The sequence below is a fragment of the Staurois parvus genome, unplaced genomic scaffold (genome assembly GCF_062004578.1).
Source record: "Staurois parvus isolate SC_StPar_1 unplaced genomic scaffold, SC_StPar_1.0 ptg000132l, whole genome shotgun sequence".
In the NCBI taxonomy this organism is placed as follows: Eukaryota; Metazoa; Chordata; class Amphibia; order Anura; family Ranidae; genus Staurois; species Staurois parvus.
The window spans coordinates 6,509,179-6,526,780 of record NW_028317928.1 but is presented as its reverse complement, the minus strand read 5'-3'; the positions used below and the strand labels follow the sequence as shown (position 1 = coordinate 6,526,780).

The 17,602-nt window shown below is 43.6% G+C and overlaps 1 protein-coding gene across 1 annotated transcript in view; it reads right to left on the bottom strand.

The window, feature by feature from the left end:
- The window catches only part of LOC149466241 (pulmonary surfactant-associated protein A-like), a 30,055-nt gene extending 19,628 nt beyond the window's left edge, over nucleotides 1-10,427 (bottom strand). The window contains exons 1-3 of the mRNA XM_089672688.1: nucleotides 10,366-10,427; nucleotides 5,578-5,779; nucleotides 3,297-3,395 (exon numbers count right to left, since the gene is read on the bottom strand). Coding sequence (XP_089528814.1) covers nucleotides 3,297-3,395; nucleotides 5,578-5,761 — 283 coding nt within the window. The 5' untranslated portion in view covers nucleotides 5,762-5,779; nucleotides 10,366-10,427. The remainder of the gene's footprint in view (nucleotides 1-3,296; nucleotides 3,396-5,577; nucleotides 5,780-10,365) is intronic.
- Nucleotides 10,428-17,602: the final 7,175 nt, after the last annotated feature.

Below are 17,602 nucleotides of genomic sequence, written 5' to 3'. Positions count from 1 at the left end.
CCATCCATCCATCCGTCCATCCCTCCCAGTGGGGTCTCCTGACCTCCTCATATCAGGCTCTTCCCCGCAGGAGCCCTCGGCGAATACCACTACCACTAACGGGTTTGCCCAGTAGTCACGACCTGGTCTCGGGGGGCTCCAAGTCCATCCCCACCATCAGGGGCCCTGGTGAACAAGCACCCTGGGACTTAGACTCCGTGCTCTGGAAACGCCTATTTAGTGGAGTGCTAGTGGTACCGCCGGGTGGTCCCTTACAACTGCACTCCTATCGGATGACAACTATTGTGACAGCGCGCTGCTGGAGGGCTTCCGTCTATGGGAAGTCTTTCATAATGTGCTAGTATACGATGCCTACTAGCACATTATGCTATTATTTCGCAGGGGACATTTTTTTTTTACTACTGCTTTTAAAAAAAGTTGGCTTAGGCCTGCTGACCTGAATTAACATTGGCTGCCAAGTAGTTTCTAACAGGACATGTAGACTTGTGGTGCAGATAAACTCAGAATCACCTCATAAACCCTCAAAATTACCCTCCAGATACTAAAGCAGTGGGAAATGGGGGTGACTGAGGTCTTCACACTGTCTGTGAACCACCATTGATTTTGTTAGGGTTAGAGGGAATATGTTCATCTCTAATAAAATCCAAAATACCAGGACTGGACTTGTCAGTTTATATGATAAAGAAAACAAATTTCAAGGAGTGGAAACTGCAAATATTTTTCAACATATTCCCCTTCTACATTTATACACTTATCCCAACATTAAACTAATGCCTGGAAGGCTTCCAAACACAAGGGAACACAAGCCCACCTCTGGGGCAGCTGAGTATCCCGGCAAAACCAGTCAGGATGGCTTTTTTTTCTCCATGACCTCCAATGGTGATAACTACTCTAAGGCCAATGATACGATAAGTATATTTACTAACTCTTATACAGCACTACCTCACTGCTTTAACCTTCATCACTTCTGAAGAACGTATTATATGCATATGGACTTTCTTTTTCTTTATGGGTCTCCTATTACCTATGAAACCTACAGCTTGGATTTAATCGTTCATTTGACAAACAACGCATGGGTGTGTGAGGGAGGTTATGGACATTTGCCCTGTTAATCCTCCTCTGGATGGTGCTTTTATCCATCAGGCACTAGATGGAGATAAAGGATCCTTATAGCCTTTTGGCTTCTTCTTCTGGATCACACCGAATATATATACCGTATTTTCCTGCGTATAAGATGACTTTTTACCCCTTGAAAATCTTTTCAAAAGTCGGGGGTCATCTTATACGCCGGTATATGGCATACTGACTTTTTAGGGGGGGGGCGCGGTGCCGCCGCCGCCGCCCCCCCCTTCCAATGGAAGGGACACTAAGTACAGGGGTGGGCAGGGGCTGCTGTTTCTTACCTGGCTCTGATCCCACGACGATCCGGTCCAGGAAGCGCGGCTGCTCCTTCAGTTCGGCCACTGGATGTTCGCGCGGCTGTTCGGCTCCGCCTCCTCACCGGTGATTGGCCGCCAGAACTGTAGCTCAGGAAAGGCACACAGGCGGCCAATCACCGACGAGGGGGTGAAGCCGAGCGGCCCTGCGAAAATCGAGTGAAGGAGCGGCCGGTAAGTGTGCCGTGTAGAGGTGCTGCTGCAACCACACATGCTGGCTGCAGCAGCACCATACTAGAACAGAGGTCAGCAAGTGTAATTGGTGTCAGTGGGAGGAATAGTGCCCCATCATTGGTGTCACTGATACCAATGATGGAGCACTATTTCTCCCACTGACAACAACGATGGGGCACTATTCCTCCCACTGATACCAACGATGGGGCACTATTCCCCCCCCCACTGACACCAATGATGGGGCACTATTCCACCCCCCACTGACACCAATGATGGGACACTATTCCTCCCACTGACACCAATGTTGGGACACTATTCCTCCCACTGACACCAATGATGGGGCACTATTCCTCCCACTGACACCAATGATGGGGTACTATTCCCCCCACTGATACTAATGATGGGGCACTATTCCTGCCACTGATACCAATGATGGGGCACGATTCCCCCCACTGACACCAAAGATGGGGCACTATTCCTCCCACTGACACCAATGATGGGGTACTATTCCCCCCACTGATACTAATGATGGGGCACTATTCCTGCCACTGATACCAATGATGGGGCACGATTCCCCCCACTGACACCAAAGATGGGGCACTATTCCTCCCACTGATACTAATGATGGGGCACGATTCCTCTCACTGACACCAATGATGGGGTGCTATTCCTCCCACTGACACCAATGATGGGGTGCTTTTCCTCCCACTGACACCAATGATGGGGTGCTTTTCCTCCCACTGACACCAATGATGGGGCACTATTCCTCCCACTAATACCAATGATGGGGCACTATTCCTCCCACTAATACCAATGATGGGGCACTATTCCTTCCACTAATACCAATGATGAGGCACTATTCCTCCCACTAATACCAATGATGGGACACTATTCCTCCCACTGACACCAATGATGGGGCACTATTTCTCCCACTGGTGTGCATTGCTAGAGGGGTAGTCTTATACGGCGAGTATAGTCCAAACACTACATTTTAGTAGGAAAAGTAGGGGGTCGTCTTATACGCCCAGTCGTCTTATACGCCGGAAAATACGGTATATAAAAATTGCTTTACATAGTTACATTTACATAGTTAGTCTGGCTGAAAAAAGCCAAAGTCCATCCAGTTCAACCATTTAAAAAAAAAAAAAGTTATAATCCTACACCAACAGTTGATCCAGAGGAAGGCAAAAAAAAACCCCCAGCAAAGCATGATCAAATTTGCTCCTGCTGGGAAAAAAATTCCTTCCTGATCCCCCGAGAGGCAATCGGATATTCCCTGGATCAACTTTACATATAAATGTTATATCCAGTTAAATTCTGTGTATCTAAGAAAAAATCTTTGGAACAGCTTCAATATGTAGATTCTGTTGGGACATTCAGTTCAATATAACTCTGGTGTAAGAAGGAGGGTATTACCAAAGCAAACCAATTACAAAATTACAACATTACATGGTACCCTCCTCTGGACTGCACATTGTTATTTCATGCATGAATATTCAGTCTTGTTTTCACTAAGCTGTTCCTTACAATGGTATTGATATATGGAAATTTTGTCCATGAAGACGAATTTATTGGATGTTTTAAAACAGTAAAATAGAATAAAACAGAATAGAATAGAAAATAAAGGAATAGAATAGCAAAGAAAGAGAAATGTATTACTTTCTACTTCTGCAGTTCAGAGCTTACCCGACTCTCCTCTGTCTCCTCTTTCTCCTTTTGTTCCTGCTGGCCCCCGCTCTCCTATTGGCCCAGTTTGTCCAGTTTTCCCTGGTGGTCCAGGGAGACCTAATTATGGATTGGATTTAATGAGTTAAAAGCAGACCTCTCATCAGATATAATTTTTCAAGTAAAGCAGAGGAGTAAATACTGATCATGGGGCCCCATAACAACATTTTGATGCGATCTACTACACCAAAAATAATTTCAGTGTACACAAATGCAATTTAATCCACATTTTATGGTACAAAATGAGGTTGTCTCGAGTAAATAGATACCAAACATGTCAAGCCTAAAAACAGCGTGTTCCTGCGAAATGGTACATGATTCCTGTACTCAAAAATACCTTGACAGCACATCAGTTTATTACCAAAATGGTAGCACTTTGCTGACTTTATGTCCCACAAGCACATAAAAGTGATAAGGCAACCCTACAACTGCCCAAATCCCTTTTAACCACGTCAATACCAGCCACTTGCACCCTCTTCCTGCCCAGGCCAATTTTCAGCTTTCAGTGCTGTCGCACTTTAAATGACAATGACATTTTTATAATTTTTTTGACACAGATAGAGCTTTCTTTTTGCGGTAATTAATCACCACTGGGTTTTTTTTTATTTTTTGCTATACAAACGAAAAAAGACTGAAAATTTTGAAAACAAAAAACCTTTTTCTTCGTTTCTGTTATAAGATTTTGCAAATTAGTAATTTTTCTTCTTCACAGATGTGTGCTGATGAGGCTGCACTGATGGGCACTAATAGGCTGCAAGGATGGGCACTGATAGGCTGCACTGATGAGCACTGACGAGGCAGCACTGACGGCCACTGATGAGTCGGCACTGATGGGCACTGATAGGTGGCACTGATATGCTGTACTGATGGGCACTAATAGGCTGCAAGGATTTTCACTGATATGCTGCACTGATGGCCACTGATATGCTGCACAGGTGGGGCTGCCCTGATGGGAACAGATAGGCTGCACTGATGGGGCTTCACTGATGGGGACTGATTGGCACTGATATGATGTACTGATGGGCAATAATATGCTGCAAGGATGGGCATTGATATGCTACACTGGTGGGGCTGCACTGTTGGGCACTGATAGGCTGCACTCATGGGGCTTCACTGATGGGGACTGATGGGCACTGATATGCTGCACTGATGGGCACTGATATGCTGCACTGTTGGGGCTGCACTGATGCGTACTGATAGACTGCACTCATGGGGCTTCACTGATGGGGACTGATGGGCACTGATATGCTGCACTGATGGGCACTGATATGCTGCACTGGTGGGGCTGCACTGATGGGCACTGATAGACTGCACTCATGGGGCTTCACTGATGGGGACTGATGGGAACTGATATGCTGCACTGATGGGGCTGCACTGAAAATTAGTGTGAATGCCCTCTGTCACAGAAAAGCTGGTTATTGGTTTTCCTTTCCTCAGACAGTAACAGCGCTGAGGAAAGGAAATGCTGATTACCAGCATTTGTTTACATGTGATAAGCTGTGAATGGACACAGCTGATCACACGGTAAAGAACCAACGTCATTGGCTCTTTAACCTGTTTGATGGTGCGCTGGCTGTGTTCGAGAGACACAGCTCTCCACTGATCGGCAAGAATGGGAGGACCTTATAGGACATCCTCCAAGAATGACAGAATGTCCTATTGTATAATGACGGCCAGGTGGGAATCAGTTACACAAATGCCCACAGCCTACTGAAACAGTTTAGCCACTTCAGACATTGGATGTACTAGACATGTCTGAAGACATGTTAGTTTTTAACTGAGGAGACACTCTACAGCCTGAAGAAGACTATATTAGTCATTCATGGTTAACTTCAGTGCTGGCTTTGATGACTAGAAGCTCTGAGGACAAGAAGCCTACAAGAGAGGTAGTCAAATTCTGCCTACGTCTTACTGTATTATTGACTTCAGCTCTTCTTGATTGGAAATGTCACATGGGATCCAGCATCACAGTCAGCAGCAATTTCTGCAATCCTTAAAGTTTCAGTGCTAAATCTGAATTATCTCTACGCACACACAGATTTTCTATGTTTACATTTCTCTAAAACTTCCACCCTCAGGCCCCAAAGCAACTATGTGGGCTGCTATGGCTATTGTTAAGTGTGAGCCTGCTAAATAATGTCTTTGTGTAATACTTTCAGAAAAAGTCTAGGGAGTTCCCAGCTCTCCAGAATCCACCTGGTGAAGTATTGGGCTACAACTTGTAAATTGTGTTTATTCTTACCTGGCTCACCGATTTCTCCCTTCGCTCCATTTGTCCCATTCTTTCCTGGTAGACCATCCTTCCCAGGAGCTCCACATGTGATGATTGCATAGGCACCCGTATCGGGGTCTTTATTTATCTGTACTTCTGCAGTCACTAAAGCCACATGAAGCAAAAGTACACGAAGAACCTTCACAATTGACATATTCCAAATACAGCTGGTCTGTGAGGGAGAAAGAAACATTTAATGTATTAGTAATCGCAGATAAGTTCAAGTGCTACTCTAGGACATCTAGGTCAACTGTAAGACATCTAGGACTACTCTAGGACATCTAGGACTACTCTGGGACATCTAGGGCTTCTCTAGGACATCTGTAGCCATTCCATGACATCAAATGCTACTCCAGGACATCTAGAACCACTCCTGGACATTCAGGGCTACTCTAGGACATCTAAAGCTACTTCTAGACATCTAGAACTACTCTAGGACATCTAGGGCTACTCTGGGACATCTAGGGCTTCTCTAGGACATCTGCAGCCATTTCCGGACACCAAAGGCTTCTCCAGGACATCTATAACTACTCCCTGACATTCAGGGCTACTCTAGGACATCTAAAGCTACTTCAAGACATCTAGGGCTACTCTAGGATATCTTGGACCACTCCATGACATCTAGGGCCACTCCAGGACAGCTAAGACTACTCTAGGACATCTAAGGTAGGCAATAGCTTCCCTGATGCTTACATTCAAATTCAATCTTGCTCCCCTGCCATACTGTTTGCCTACCTTACATAAGGTGAAATACCTGGTACGACACAATGCCAGGTGCCTGAATATCACTAGGCATGAATACCATTACATTATGTTAAGGTTAGAGTCCATATCAAGAGCTTGAAACTAAAGTTTAGGTATAGCAGATTTTCCCTGTACTTTTGCCCAGCTAGGACCAATGTATGTTTAGCACTGGGCATTGTTACTGATGGCACAGAACTTTATTTGCCCACAAGATAGCAGCATTCAGAACTTCGCCTTGCCATAGCCCTAATGCAAGTACTCAGAGCATTCTAGGAGATGTAGTCTTGAAGGAGGACTTTACATACAATAAAGCTGAAGTCACTACTACAAGGCCGACAAGCAACAGCCAAGGGGAAAAAGCCTGGGAAGGAGCCAGGGCAGTTGGAGAGAGACAAGTCAACTGGAAACAAGGATGGGAGAGCTGTGCCATGCTGTGCTGAATTTGACCAGCTCGGGCTGGACTGCACCCAACAGGGCCAAGCCGGAGCTTTAAGGACGGACAGTTAAGCCAAATTCCGAGCCACTTAGATTACCCTAGGTGGTGTGGTCATTATCCAGAACCACTGCCAGCTGCACCTGTTCAGCCCGCTACTCATATTCAGGGGTACCTTCTCCCTGCATTTGTCCAGTTTCTCTAAAAGGGAACAAAGTACTGTATTGCTGCCCTTTCACACTGGCAGCAGGAAACCCTAAGGCCAAAGACAATTGTCACTATTATCTTCCCAGACTGCTGACTTTGTCTATGCCCACTTTCCATACTACAAGTGCTGAACAGAAACCTGAACTTAACTCCTCTTAATCCCCTGTTCACACTACATCCCCAATTTCATGCATGAACCTACATCATGCTGCCATTCTTAAAAGGGCACACCCTCTGGCTAAGGATAACTATATGTCCCTGAACTTTTTGTCCCACAAAACACAACAGTTTATGCACACCAACATTAAAGGGCCCCAACTGAGCCAGCATAAGCTAACAGTCACAACTATCCAGATTTTTTGGTCTATCTAGAGGCAGAATTGGGTTGGGAGAAGTGTGTTAAACTGTCAATCCTAAGCCTAGTCGCTTTGGTCCAAGAATCCTCAAATGAGCTAATCTATCTCATATTTTGTTAATCATTCTCATTCACTTGAGGCATAATCTCTTTAGCAGAGGGCTACTGCAGTACATACCAAATTTTCTCCTAGGGGTACCAGAGTCACTGCATTGTATCAGTTATTGCACTGATTTCTTATGTGTTATTGCTGAATTACTGATTTACTGTGTTTCTTTTCTACTTTGGTTTGCCAGTTCAGACTGTTTTCCTCAAAACAACCTGTGTGTGCCATTCCTGTGTGACTGCTGGGTGTTCCCAGCTAAGCTATTCTAGTGGTGTCAGTAAGTGTGAGGCTTCGGCTAGGGCCAGAAAATGAGCAGAGTACCTAATCCTACCAGAAGCTCCTATGGGGGTAGCGCTACATATGTATACATGTTGTCCATTAGGCTTGAATACCTTTTTGTTGTGGGAAGGTAATATAATCAGAAAGTGCCTTTCCAGAACATGAATAAAGGAGAAGTGGGGGGGCAAAGTATGCAGAGTGCAGTTAAGATCACACATGATTGAGAGATTGTGCTGAATTCAAACATGGGGGTCCATGTACAAAAAAATGTACCGTGTTGATTTCTTAGGCATTCACACACGTGTAGCAAATGATCACCGCATATCATTGTCTCCTATGACTGTCAGCTCCATCTAGTTGATATAATGCAGCATTTTCCTGAAATACCTAAAAAAAAAACACAATATGGCGCCTAGATGGAGCTTAGGAGATAATTATTTTACAAACAATGCAGCTCTCCTTTGTTGGGCCCTAATGCTTAAGGCGCCATGCACACTGCTGCTCCTAAACTTGAGTTTAGGAGTTTTTGGCTTTTTTTTGCCAAAGCCCCTGAACTCAACTCAATAAAAGCCTATATGTCCATGTACACATAGGCTTTAACCAGAGTTTAGGAGCAGCAGAGTTTAGGGCCAGTTAAATGTTCCTCTTCTGAACGTAAAATAATCACGTTCAGGAGAGGAACATTTTGGCCAAAAAACGCTAAACACGTGTAAACACGGCTAAACTCTAACCGAGTTTAGCGCTTGAGCGTTTATCCATGTCAATGAAAAATACTCTGGCCAGTCAAATGCATAAACATGCAAGTACTAAACGCAGCTAAACGCGGTACTGTGTTTACTTGCGTTTTTGCTGCGTTAAGTGTTTTTCTGCTGCCAGGAGATTTTAACAACTAGGTGAGTTCATGAGTATATGAAGCCCAAGAAATTCACACAGCAACATTTTTTCTATAGACCCCTAGAGACACTGTTTTATTTCATGATTATTGATTTTGTGAAATGATCTACTGGAGTGGAAAGAATGCCCCTTACATTGGTGATCAGTGGGAAGAATGCCCCCTAAAATGGTGGTCAGTGGGAAGAATGTCCCTTACATTGGTGGTCAGTGGGAAGATTGCCTCTTACATTGGTGATCATAGGGAAAAATGTTCCTTACATTGGTGATCAGTGAGAAGAATGTTCCCTACATTTATGGTCAACGGGAGGATGACCCCTTTACATTGGTTGTCAGTGGGGAAAATGCCCCCTACATTGGGGAAGAATACTCCTTACATTGATGATCAGTGGGAAGAATGCTGCTGACATTGGGAGTTAGTGGGAAAAATGCCCCTTACATTGGTGGTCAGTAGGAAGAATGCTCCTTACATTGGTGGTCAGTGGGAAGAATGCTCCTTACATTGGTGGTCTGTAGGAAGAATGCCCCTTACATTGGTGGTCAATAGGATGAATGCTCCTTATGTTGGTGATTATTGGGAAGAATGCTCCTTACATTGGTGATCGGTGAGAAGAATGTTCCCTACATTGATGGTCAATGGGAGGATGACCCCTTTACATTGGTTGTCAGTGGGAAAATGCCCCCTACATTGGTGATCATTGGAAGAATGCACCTTACACTGATGGTCAGTGGGAAGAATGCTCCTTACAATGATGGCCATTGGGAACAATGCTCATTACACTGGGGATCAGTGGAAAAAATGCCTCTTATTTTAAGGATCGTTGGGAAGAATTCTCCTTACATTGGTGGTCATTGGGAAGAATGCCTCTTACATTGGTAGTCATTGAAAAGAATGTCCCTGACATTGGTGGTCAATGGGAAAAAAGCTCCTTATATTGGTGGTCAGAATACCACACTTACCAACCGCTAAAAATATCATAGGTATCATTCCACTGACTCTGCCAAATGGCATTGGACCTGCAACTATACAGGCACCATCAAATGGATGGTCAATCAGCCCCAGCTCAAGGAGCCCCTAGTAACCTCTAGAGGAACCCTGACTGAGAATTTCTGCTCTATACGAATGCTATGATAACTTTTTGGTGCATCACTAGAGAAATAGTCTTTCAGATGAAGATTACTGGGGGCTACTATAATGGTTTGGCTATGGAGCCTCACCACAAGCCCTGGTCCTTGCGTAAACTCAAACACATAAACTTGGATCCAAGCAAAGCACATTTTGACATTAAGCCAATTTCAAACTAACTCAACCACCTAAAAAAAAATCAATAAACTGAAAAAAAAAGTTACAGTAGATGTAAACCCAATCACTAAAATATCATAATAGATTTTAACATGTTAATGTCATATTTAAAAGTAATTTTCACTCTTTTCAAATCAGCAATTAGCAGTAAAAGAACCCCTGAGAATCCTGCAATGAAGGCCCTTCCTTAATCACTTTTTGTTAAGGGTGACAACGCTAAGTCCCTTTGCTCCTGCATTGTAACCCCATCACATTGGCTTCCAACAATGCATGGTCCGCACTTATCACCATCTTGAAACCTATCCTGAGAAAATGCTCTGTTTAGTGCATTTTTAACTGGCTACCAAGTGGTTGCAGGAATTCTTCTGAGTTGCGGTTATGTAGAAATGCAATCATATAAATATAATTCAAATAGTACCTGAAAGTGTAATTCTACTCACCGACTTGCACACTTAGAAATCTGAATCAGGCATAGTGCAATAGCGCCAACATGCTTCTATATATACTGATAAGATAATGGTTTACGTGCATAATCTAAATAAACAAAAGACTAGAAATATGTAAAAAAAAAAACAAACACACAATATGTATGAATATCCAATGCTCCCCAGAGCATGACATTTTTGTAGTTACTGTGTCTAGGGGTAATAAGGATCACGCTATTTTCCTGAAAAATATGTGAAAACAAAGAAAGTGAAGATTGTTCTGCATCTTACATGGAATGGATGGCATTATAAATCAAGGTAATCAGCACAGGTAACTACAGTATACACGTCTCAAACTGGGTGCACACAGGATACATTACAGTGGGGAAAATAATTATTTGATCCCCTGCAGATTTTGTAAGTTTGCCCACTTACAAAGAAATGAAGGGTCTATAATTTGTATCATAGGTGTATTTTAAAGGATAGAGACAGAATATCAACCAAAAAAACAGAAAAAACACATGATACAAACGTTGTATATTGAGCTGCAATTCAGTGAGTAAAATAAGTATTTGATCTCCAAGCAAAACATGACTTAGCACTTGGTAGAGAAACCCTTGTCAGAAGGCACAGAGGTAAGACGTTTCTTAGAGTTGGTTGCCAGGTTTGCACACATCTCAGGAGGGATTTTGGTCCACTCTTCTTTACTGATCTTCTCTAAATCCTTAAGGTTTCTTGGCTGTCGCCTGGCAACTCAAAGTTTCAGCTCCCTCCATAAATTTTCTATAGGATTAAGGTCTGGAGACTGGCTAGGCCACTCCATGACCTTAATGTGCTTCTTCTTGAGCCACTTCTTTGTTGCCGTAACGGTATGTTTTGGGTCATTGCCATACTGAAAGACCCATCCTCAGTGGTCATACTCAGCATTTTTCTTCCTCCAAACACGGCGAGTCTAGTTAATGCCTAAAAGCTCAATTTTGGTCCCATCTGACCACAGCACTTTCTCGCAATCCTTCTCTGAATAATTTAGATTTTCATTGGCAAACTTCAGACAGGCCTGTGCATTTGCCTTCTTCTGGAGGGGGACCTCGCGGGCGCTGCAGGATTTCAATCCATGGCAGCGTATTGTGTTAGCAATGGTTTGTTTGGTGACTGTGATCCCAACTGCCTTGAGATCATTCACAAGCTTCTCCCGTATAGTTCTGGGCTGATCCCTCACTTTTTTCATGATCATTCTTACCCCATGAGGTGAAATCTTGCATGGAGCCCCAGACCGAGGGAGATTGGTTATTTTGTGTATTTCTTCCATTTGTAAATAATTGCTCCAACAGTTGTCTCTTTCCCACCAAGCTTCTTGCTGATGGTCTTGTAGCCCATTCCAGCCTTGTACAGGTCTACAATTGTAAGGAACCGCCTGGCGGTACCTCTAGCAACCCACTGGTTAGGATTCCCCAGAGCGCGGAGTCTAAGTCCCGGTCTGCTTGTTCACCAGGGCCCCTGATGGTGGGGATGGACTTGGAGCGAAGCGAGACCAGGTCGCAGCCTCTGAGTACACCTACCCGTGGTAGAGGGATCCGCCAGAGGTATCTGCAGGGTGAGAGCCTGATGTAAAGAGGCGGATATGCCAGAGCAAGGTGGATGGATGGATCGATGAGCAGGAGCGTGGTCAGACAAGCCGAGTCGGTAGCCGTGGGAGCAGTGTGGTACAAAGCAGCGGGCAGAGAATTGTCGGGTCACACACCAGGTCAGCAACAGAAGATCAGATCCAATAGGGGGCATCCAGGAGGGAGGTCAGGCAAGCCAGGGGTCAGAGCAGGAGAGTACAGCACAGTCAGGGACAATCCGTGTCAGCAATAATCAAGAATCACGAGTATGCAGGATCAGGAACACAGAGAGATCAAATGACAATTCATGTCAGCGCAGGGCGGATTTAAATACCGCGCCCTGCGCTGTCATTGGTGCCAGGCGCGCACCCGCGGCTCCGACTGCACATGCGGGGGTTCCGTCTCCGGGAACTATTGCCCGTACACCAGCGTGAACGGGCACACTGCGCCTGCGCCGAGCCGTGTATCGCGGCGGCTCCTGACAACAATCTTGTCTCTGATGTCCTTTGAAAGCTCTTTGGTCTTGCATGGCGGTGCCCAAAAAAAAAGATTATATGGACAGGTGTCTTTTATACATATAATGAGTTGTCGTTAGGAGCGCCTTCTTAAATTGAGAAGACTAATCTGTGTACCACATGAACACATAGCCAGTCTATAGGAGCCAGAATTATTGTTGGTTGGAAGGGGATTAAATGCTTATTTTACTCACTGATCTGCAACTCAATTTATGACATTTGTATCATGACTTTTTTCTGGATTTTTGGTTGATATTCTGTCTCTATCATTTAAAATACACCTATGATAAAAAAATTATAGACCCTTCATTTGTTTGTAAGTGGGCAAACTTACAAATCTGAAGGGGATCAAATAATTATTTTCTCCACTGTATATGTGAAATGACCAATAGAAGATACATTTTCAGTTCGGTAGCTAAATGGTTTAAAGCCACAAAAGCGGGAAGTAAACAGAAGAGAAAACAGTAAACAGAAGAGAAAACTTGGGGCTGTGGTATCATGTGACTGGCTTAAGGTAAGTAAAAAGGACATTTATTTGATTCAGCGATCACATAAAGGTGGGAGGGAGGAAGGAGGAAGGAGTGGGCAGTACATCAGTATAAAATGTAAAAAAATTAACAATGGAACAATGCACATAACTGTTTGATGAAATTACATCAGAAGCTTCCCTTCACTTCAGAGGTTTCCCCATCACAGCAGAGTATATCATAGCACCCATCACATCAAAAATCCCTATACATGGGTTCCCATCACATCAGAGCCTCCCCACCACATAAGAGTCCCCTGATCACCATAGAGCCCCCCATTACACAGCTCCCAATTACACAGAACCCCAATCACACAGTGCAGTCACAGAGCCCCCAACCCCTCTTCGCATTAGGGCCCTACCGTTTTGGCTTCAGCTGAGCAGCAGAGGGCAGAAGGTGAAGCAGGTCTGGAGGAGGTGAAATTCCTTCTTGTCCTGAATGAGGGGGTGGCCATGCATGCCTCCCTTCCTGGCTCAGAGTCATGCTTTGCATTGTTGAGGGTAAGGCAGTCACCATCTACATAGCCATCAATGATGACAGGCATCCTGGGCCTAGAGAATCATTGGTTGCTATGATGCTGGAGGCTAGCCTGCCCACACCATGACAACTCATGATGTTAGTCCAGAGCAAACTGGGTCCCTTGCTTATGGGACCCTAGGGGAACCCAGACCACCCCCCAAAACAATAATACCACCATCCAATCTGAGAGTGACTGAGTTTTGGGGCTATGCTTGCTCCTCACAGTCTGCGAGAGAAATACCCATAGGAACCGTCATGTCATTTCATTTTATTTTATTTTATGTTATGGGATACACAGGGTTAATCCCCACCCATGGGTGGTCTGGAAACACCCCCAGACTGATTGGTGTGTCTAACATCATGCGCCTTATATCAGTCTGGAAGCAGCCAGCAATCTTGTGGGCTCTGAGGAAGAGGATAAGTCTTCGAAACGCGTCAGCCTGTTGAGTTTCCATCGTTCTGTTACATCCTTATGATTTGTGGATTGCTTTGTGTTGCTTTCATGGGATGAACATATACTTTTATCCACTTGTGAGTATAATACTTACCATTTTATACATTAAAGTTAATTTTTAAAGGATAATGCACTAGGCCAGTGCACCCTCTGTTTGTTTATTATTGCAGTGTCTGTAGACTTCCCCAGTCTTGTGAGGGCAGCAAGGCGTGTGCATCCCGTGAGGGCCAGGATTTGACTGCAGTTCATTTACTCTTTTTTTGGACCTACTCTCCAAGTGCAGGAGCATTTAAGTGTTTCCGGTTCTTTGTCATTTTTTTAAATTGACGTTAAATATCGCAAGAAGCCTTGAGATATTCTGTAAAGGTTCATTCATAAACAAAAACTGAACCAAATAAAGGTGCGATAATTATCAACTGGGGTTTTGTTGGTGGTATCAGGAAATCCCCAGGTTTGGAAACACTATGCTTCATTAAACCATTCCTAATATTGTAAATATGTTCCCTCATTCTCACAGATAACTGTCAAGAAGTGCAGCCCACATATTGTAGTCCACATGGACATTTTAACATATAAACCACGGCTTCTGTCGAACATGATGTAAAATTCTTCAAGTCTTAGTGTTTTCCTGTAGCTAAACTCTTTTCTTCTCCTTAAATTACTGCGCCTGACCTCCTTGCATGCGTAACACTTTCCACATGTGTACAAAGGCAGGGAATATGGCCTCTCCATATGATGTAGCCAGGTGCCATGATTTGAGCTGACGCCAAGAGATCTGTTCCTTGTCGGGTTCTTCTGGGCTATGCTAGGCACCTAATCTGGGCTCACCTCCCTTGCACATGTGGTACCTTTACTTTTACCTTATCCATCAATGCCCTAGGACAAAGCAAAGGTAGCTTTCAGGGATAACTCAACCTTAAGGCGGATCTCCAACTTTAGAGATGACTGTACACGGTGTACACTTGAACAATAAATTGTCCTCCGGTTAACCCTCTCATCCCTGTGTCAATGTACACCTTCACTGTAGACTGTTGCATTTAGGAGGGACATGCCAAGCCTATGCCCACTCCAACTGTTTACTGTACCGCAAGAGGCTCTCCCACCTATCACAGGCACATGCTGCATGAGAGGGCATCTTTTTAAACCACCATTACCCTTGGTAACTACTTTACTGTATTCATACCCCAGTGTGCTTTACTGACCCATGCTGTAGACTATTGAAATACGTGCTTTGTAGATTAACAATTCTATTAATTTTTTATTACCAAATCTAGAAATTCAATACTGTCCATATGTTGTTTCCAGGAGAGTTTTATATTCTTGTAATTAGTGTCGATTTTCCTTTTAAAGTCCTCCAATGCCTGATCTACAGGTGGAAGACCCTCATAAACAGGCAACTACTAGAGCCCCTTTTCAAGCACGGAAATTAATTCTTAGACACTGGAAGTCAGTGGATCCTCCTACCTTGAAAGAATGGATCACTCAAATGGGGGATACAATGCGTTTGGAAAAATATATCTATCAACACAGAGGGTGTCCTGGTAAATTCAACACTACATGTGGCTTGATACGCCTGGGTTGTCCCCTAATATTGGACAGACTACTGTGAAATACACTTATTCTTTTCTCTCCTTGGTATATCAAGTTGTTTATATATCACTTGTGGTCATTACCTTGAGAACAGGCTATGGCTAAATTGTGTAGGGCTATGGATTTGAACACTGTTGAAATTTATCTCTGAGCATGAAGGGTTATCTGGGCTCTGTAACCTATGAGTCTGCATTGTATTGTTTTCTTTTTTCAATAAAACATCTTTGAGTTAAAAAAAAGTCTTCTAAGCTTCCCCTGTGTCTTTTCCATATCAACAGAATATCATCAATGAACATTTATAGGTAAAGTTGATCCAGGGAATATCTGATTGCCTCTCGGGGGATCAGGAAGGAATTTTTTCCCCTGCAGGAGCAAATTGGATCACGCTTCGCTGGGTTTTTTTTGCCTTCCTCTGGATCAACTGTGGGTGTAGGAGTATAACTTTTTAAAAAAAGTTTATGGTTGAACTGGATGGACTTTTGTCTTTTTTCAGCCAGACTAACTATGTAAATATGTAACTGACCTCCTTTAATAACTTAATTGTGGTTTTCGATCTTTAATTACATAATCAGACTCCCATTTTGACATGAAAATATTTGCCACACTGAGAGGCCATGGCAATCCCCATGTAGCACCCTCCAAGAGAGTAGGCAGCACAGTGGCTAAGTGGTTAGCACTTCTTCCTAGCAGCACTAGGGTCGTTGGTTCAAATCCCAACCACAGCACCACCTGCCTGGAGTTTGCATCTTCTCCCTGTGCCTGCGTGGGTTTCCTCCTACACTCAAAAGACATTCTGGTTGGTTAATTGACCCTAGTATTAATGTGAGTTAGGGACCTTAGATTGTGCACTCCTTGAGGGTTAAGGACTGATGTGAATGGACAATATATATGTACAGTATTTTGTAAATTGACAGCGCTATATAAGTACCTGGACAGTTTTGTTTCCCTTAATAAATGAAATCATCTTTTAGAAACTGCATTTTGTACTTACTTGGGTTGTCTTTGTGTAATATTAATGCGTATTTGATGATCTGAATCATCTAGATGTGATAAATATCCAATAAAAGAAAAAAATCAGGAAGGGGGCAAATGTTTTTTTATGACTCTTTATTATGGACTTCAATCCCCCTCCTTTGTTGGCAGGTCTTACCACCACATCTTTCCTTTCCTTCAGTTTCTTGATTCCCCTCTTGATATGTTCAGGGTCATGTGCTCTCTTAACTTTTCAATCTTTCCAGGTTGTCTTTTTCCCATCTGTTGCATTGCATCCCAATTGGATTTCCTCAGAGATAGGAGGAGTCCTTATTTTCTATCACTAAAACAACATATAGATATTCTGACGCTCTCCCTCACTGGTGGTCCCAGCATGGACATGGATTCTGCCTATAGTTGGTTGCCACAACATCAAGTAAACAATAATTTATAACGGCTCTTATATCAGCACCGGAGCTGGATAAATACAATAAAGACAGCATGTCGGCAATATATCATCTAAAAAGAAAGTTCAAGGAAACTTAAGACAGCCATGGAGATAAAGATCCACCTGTGATGGGATTTGGTAACAATTGAACAATATATTGCAGAAAGCATGGTCCCAAGGAGACTGAGATGCCCCCCAGTGATGGTTGAAATGATAAAAATTCCTTAGGCTGGCCAAACATGGGTTGATTTTCAAACAATTTTTCATTAGAAAAATTGGACCTAAGAATAATAGGCCGATTTTCGCTCTGTTAGTGGGGCAATGGCACTGGCCGATTTTCGTGGTTTCTCCCCATTTTGTTTATCTGACATGCTGGAATATTCATGAAAAACAACCGATTTTCAAAATCATTGGTGGCACCATCGGATTACAGAATGAACGATGTTTTGCATCAAGTCCCCATCTTTATATCACAGTTCCACCCCATTGCATCGCAGTACCCCCTTTTACATCACAGTCCTCCATTTTTACATTGCAGTCCCTCCCCCTTTGCATCATAGTCCCCCATCATTACAGCACAGTCTCCCATCTTTATATCACAGTTCCACCCCATTGCATCACAG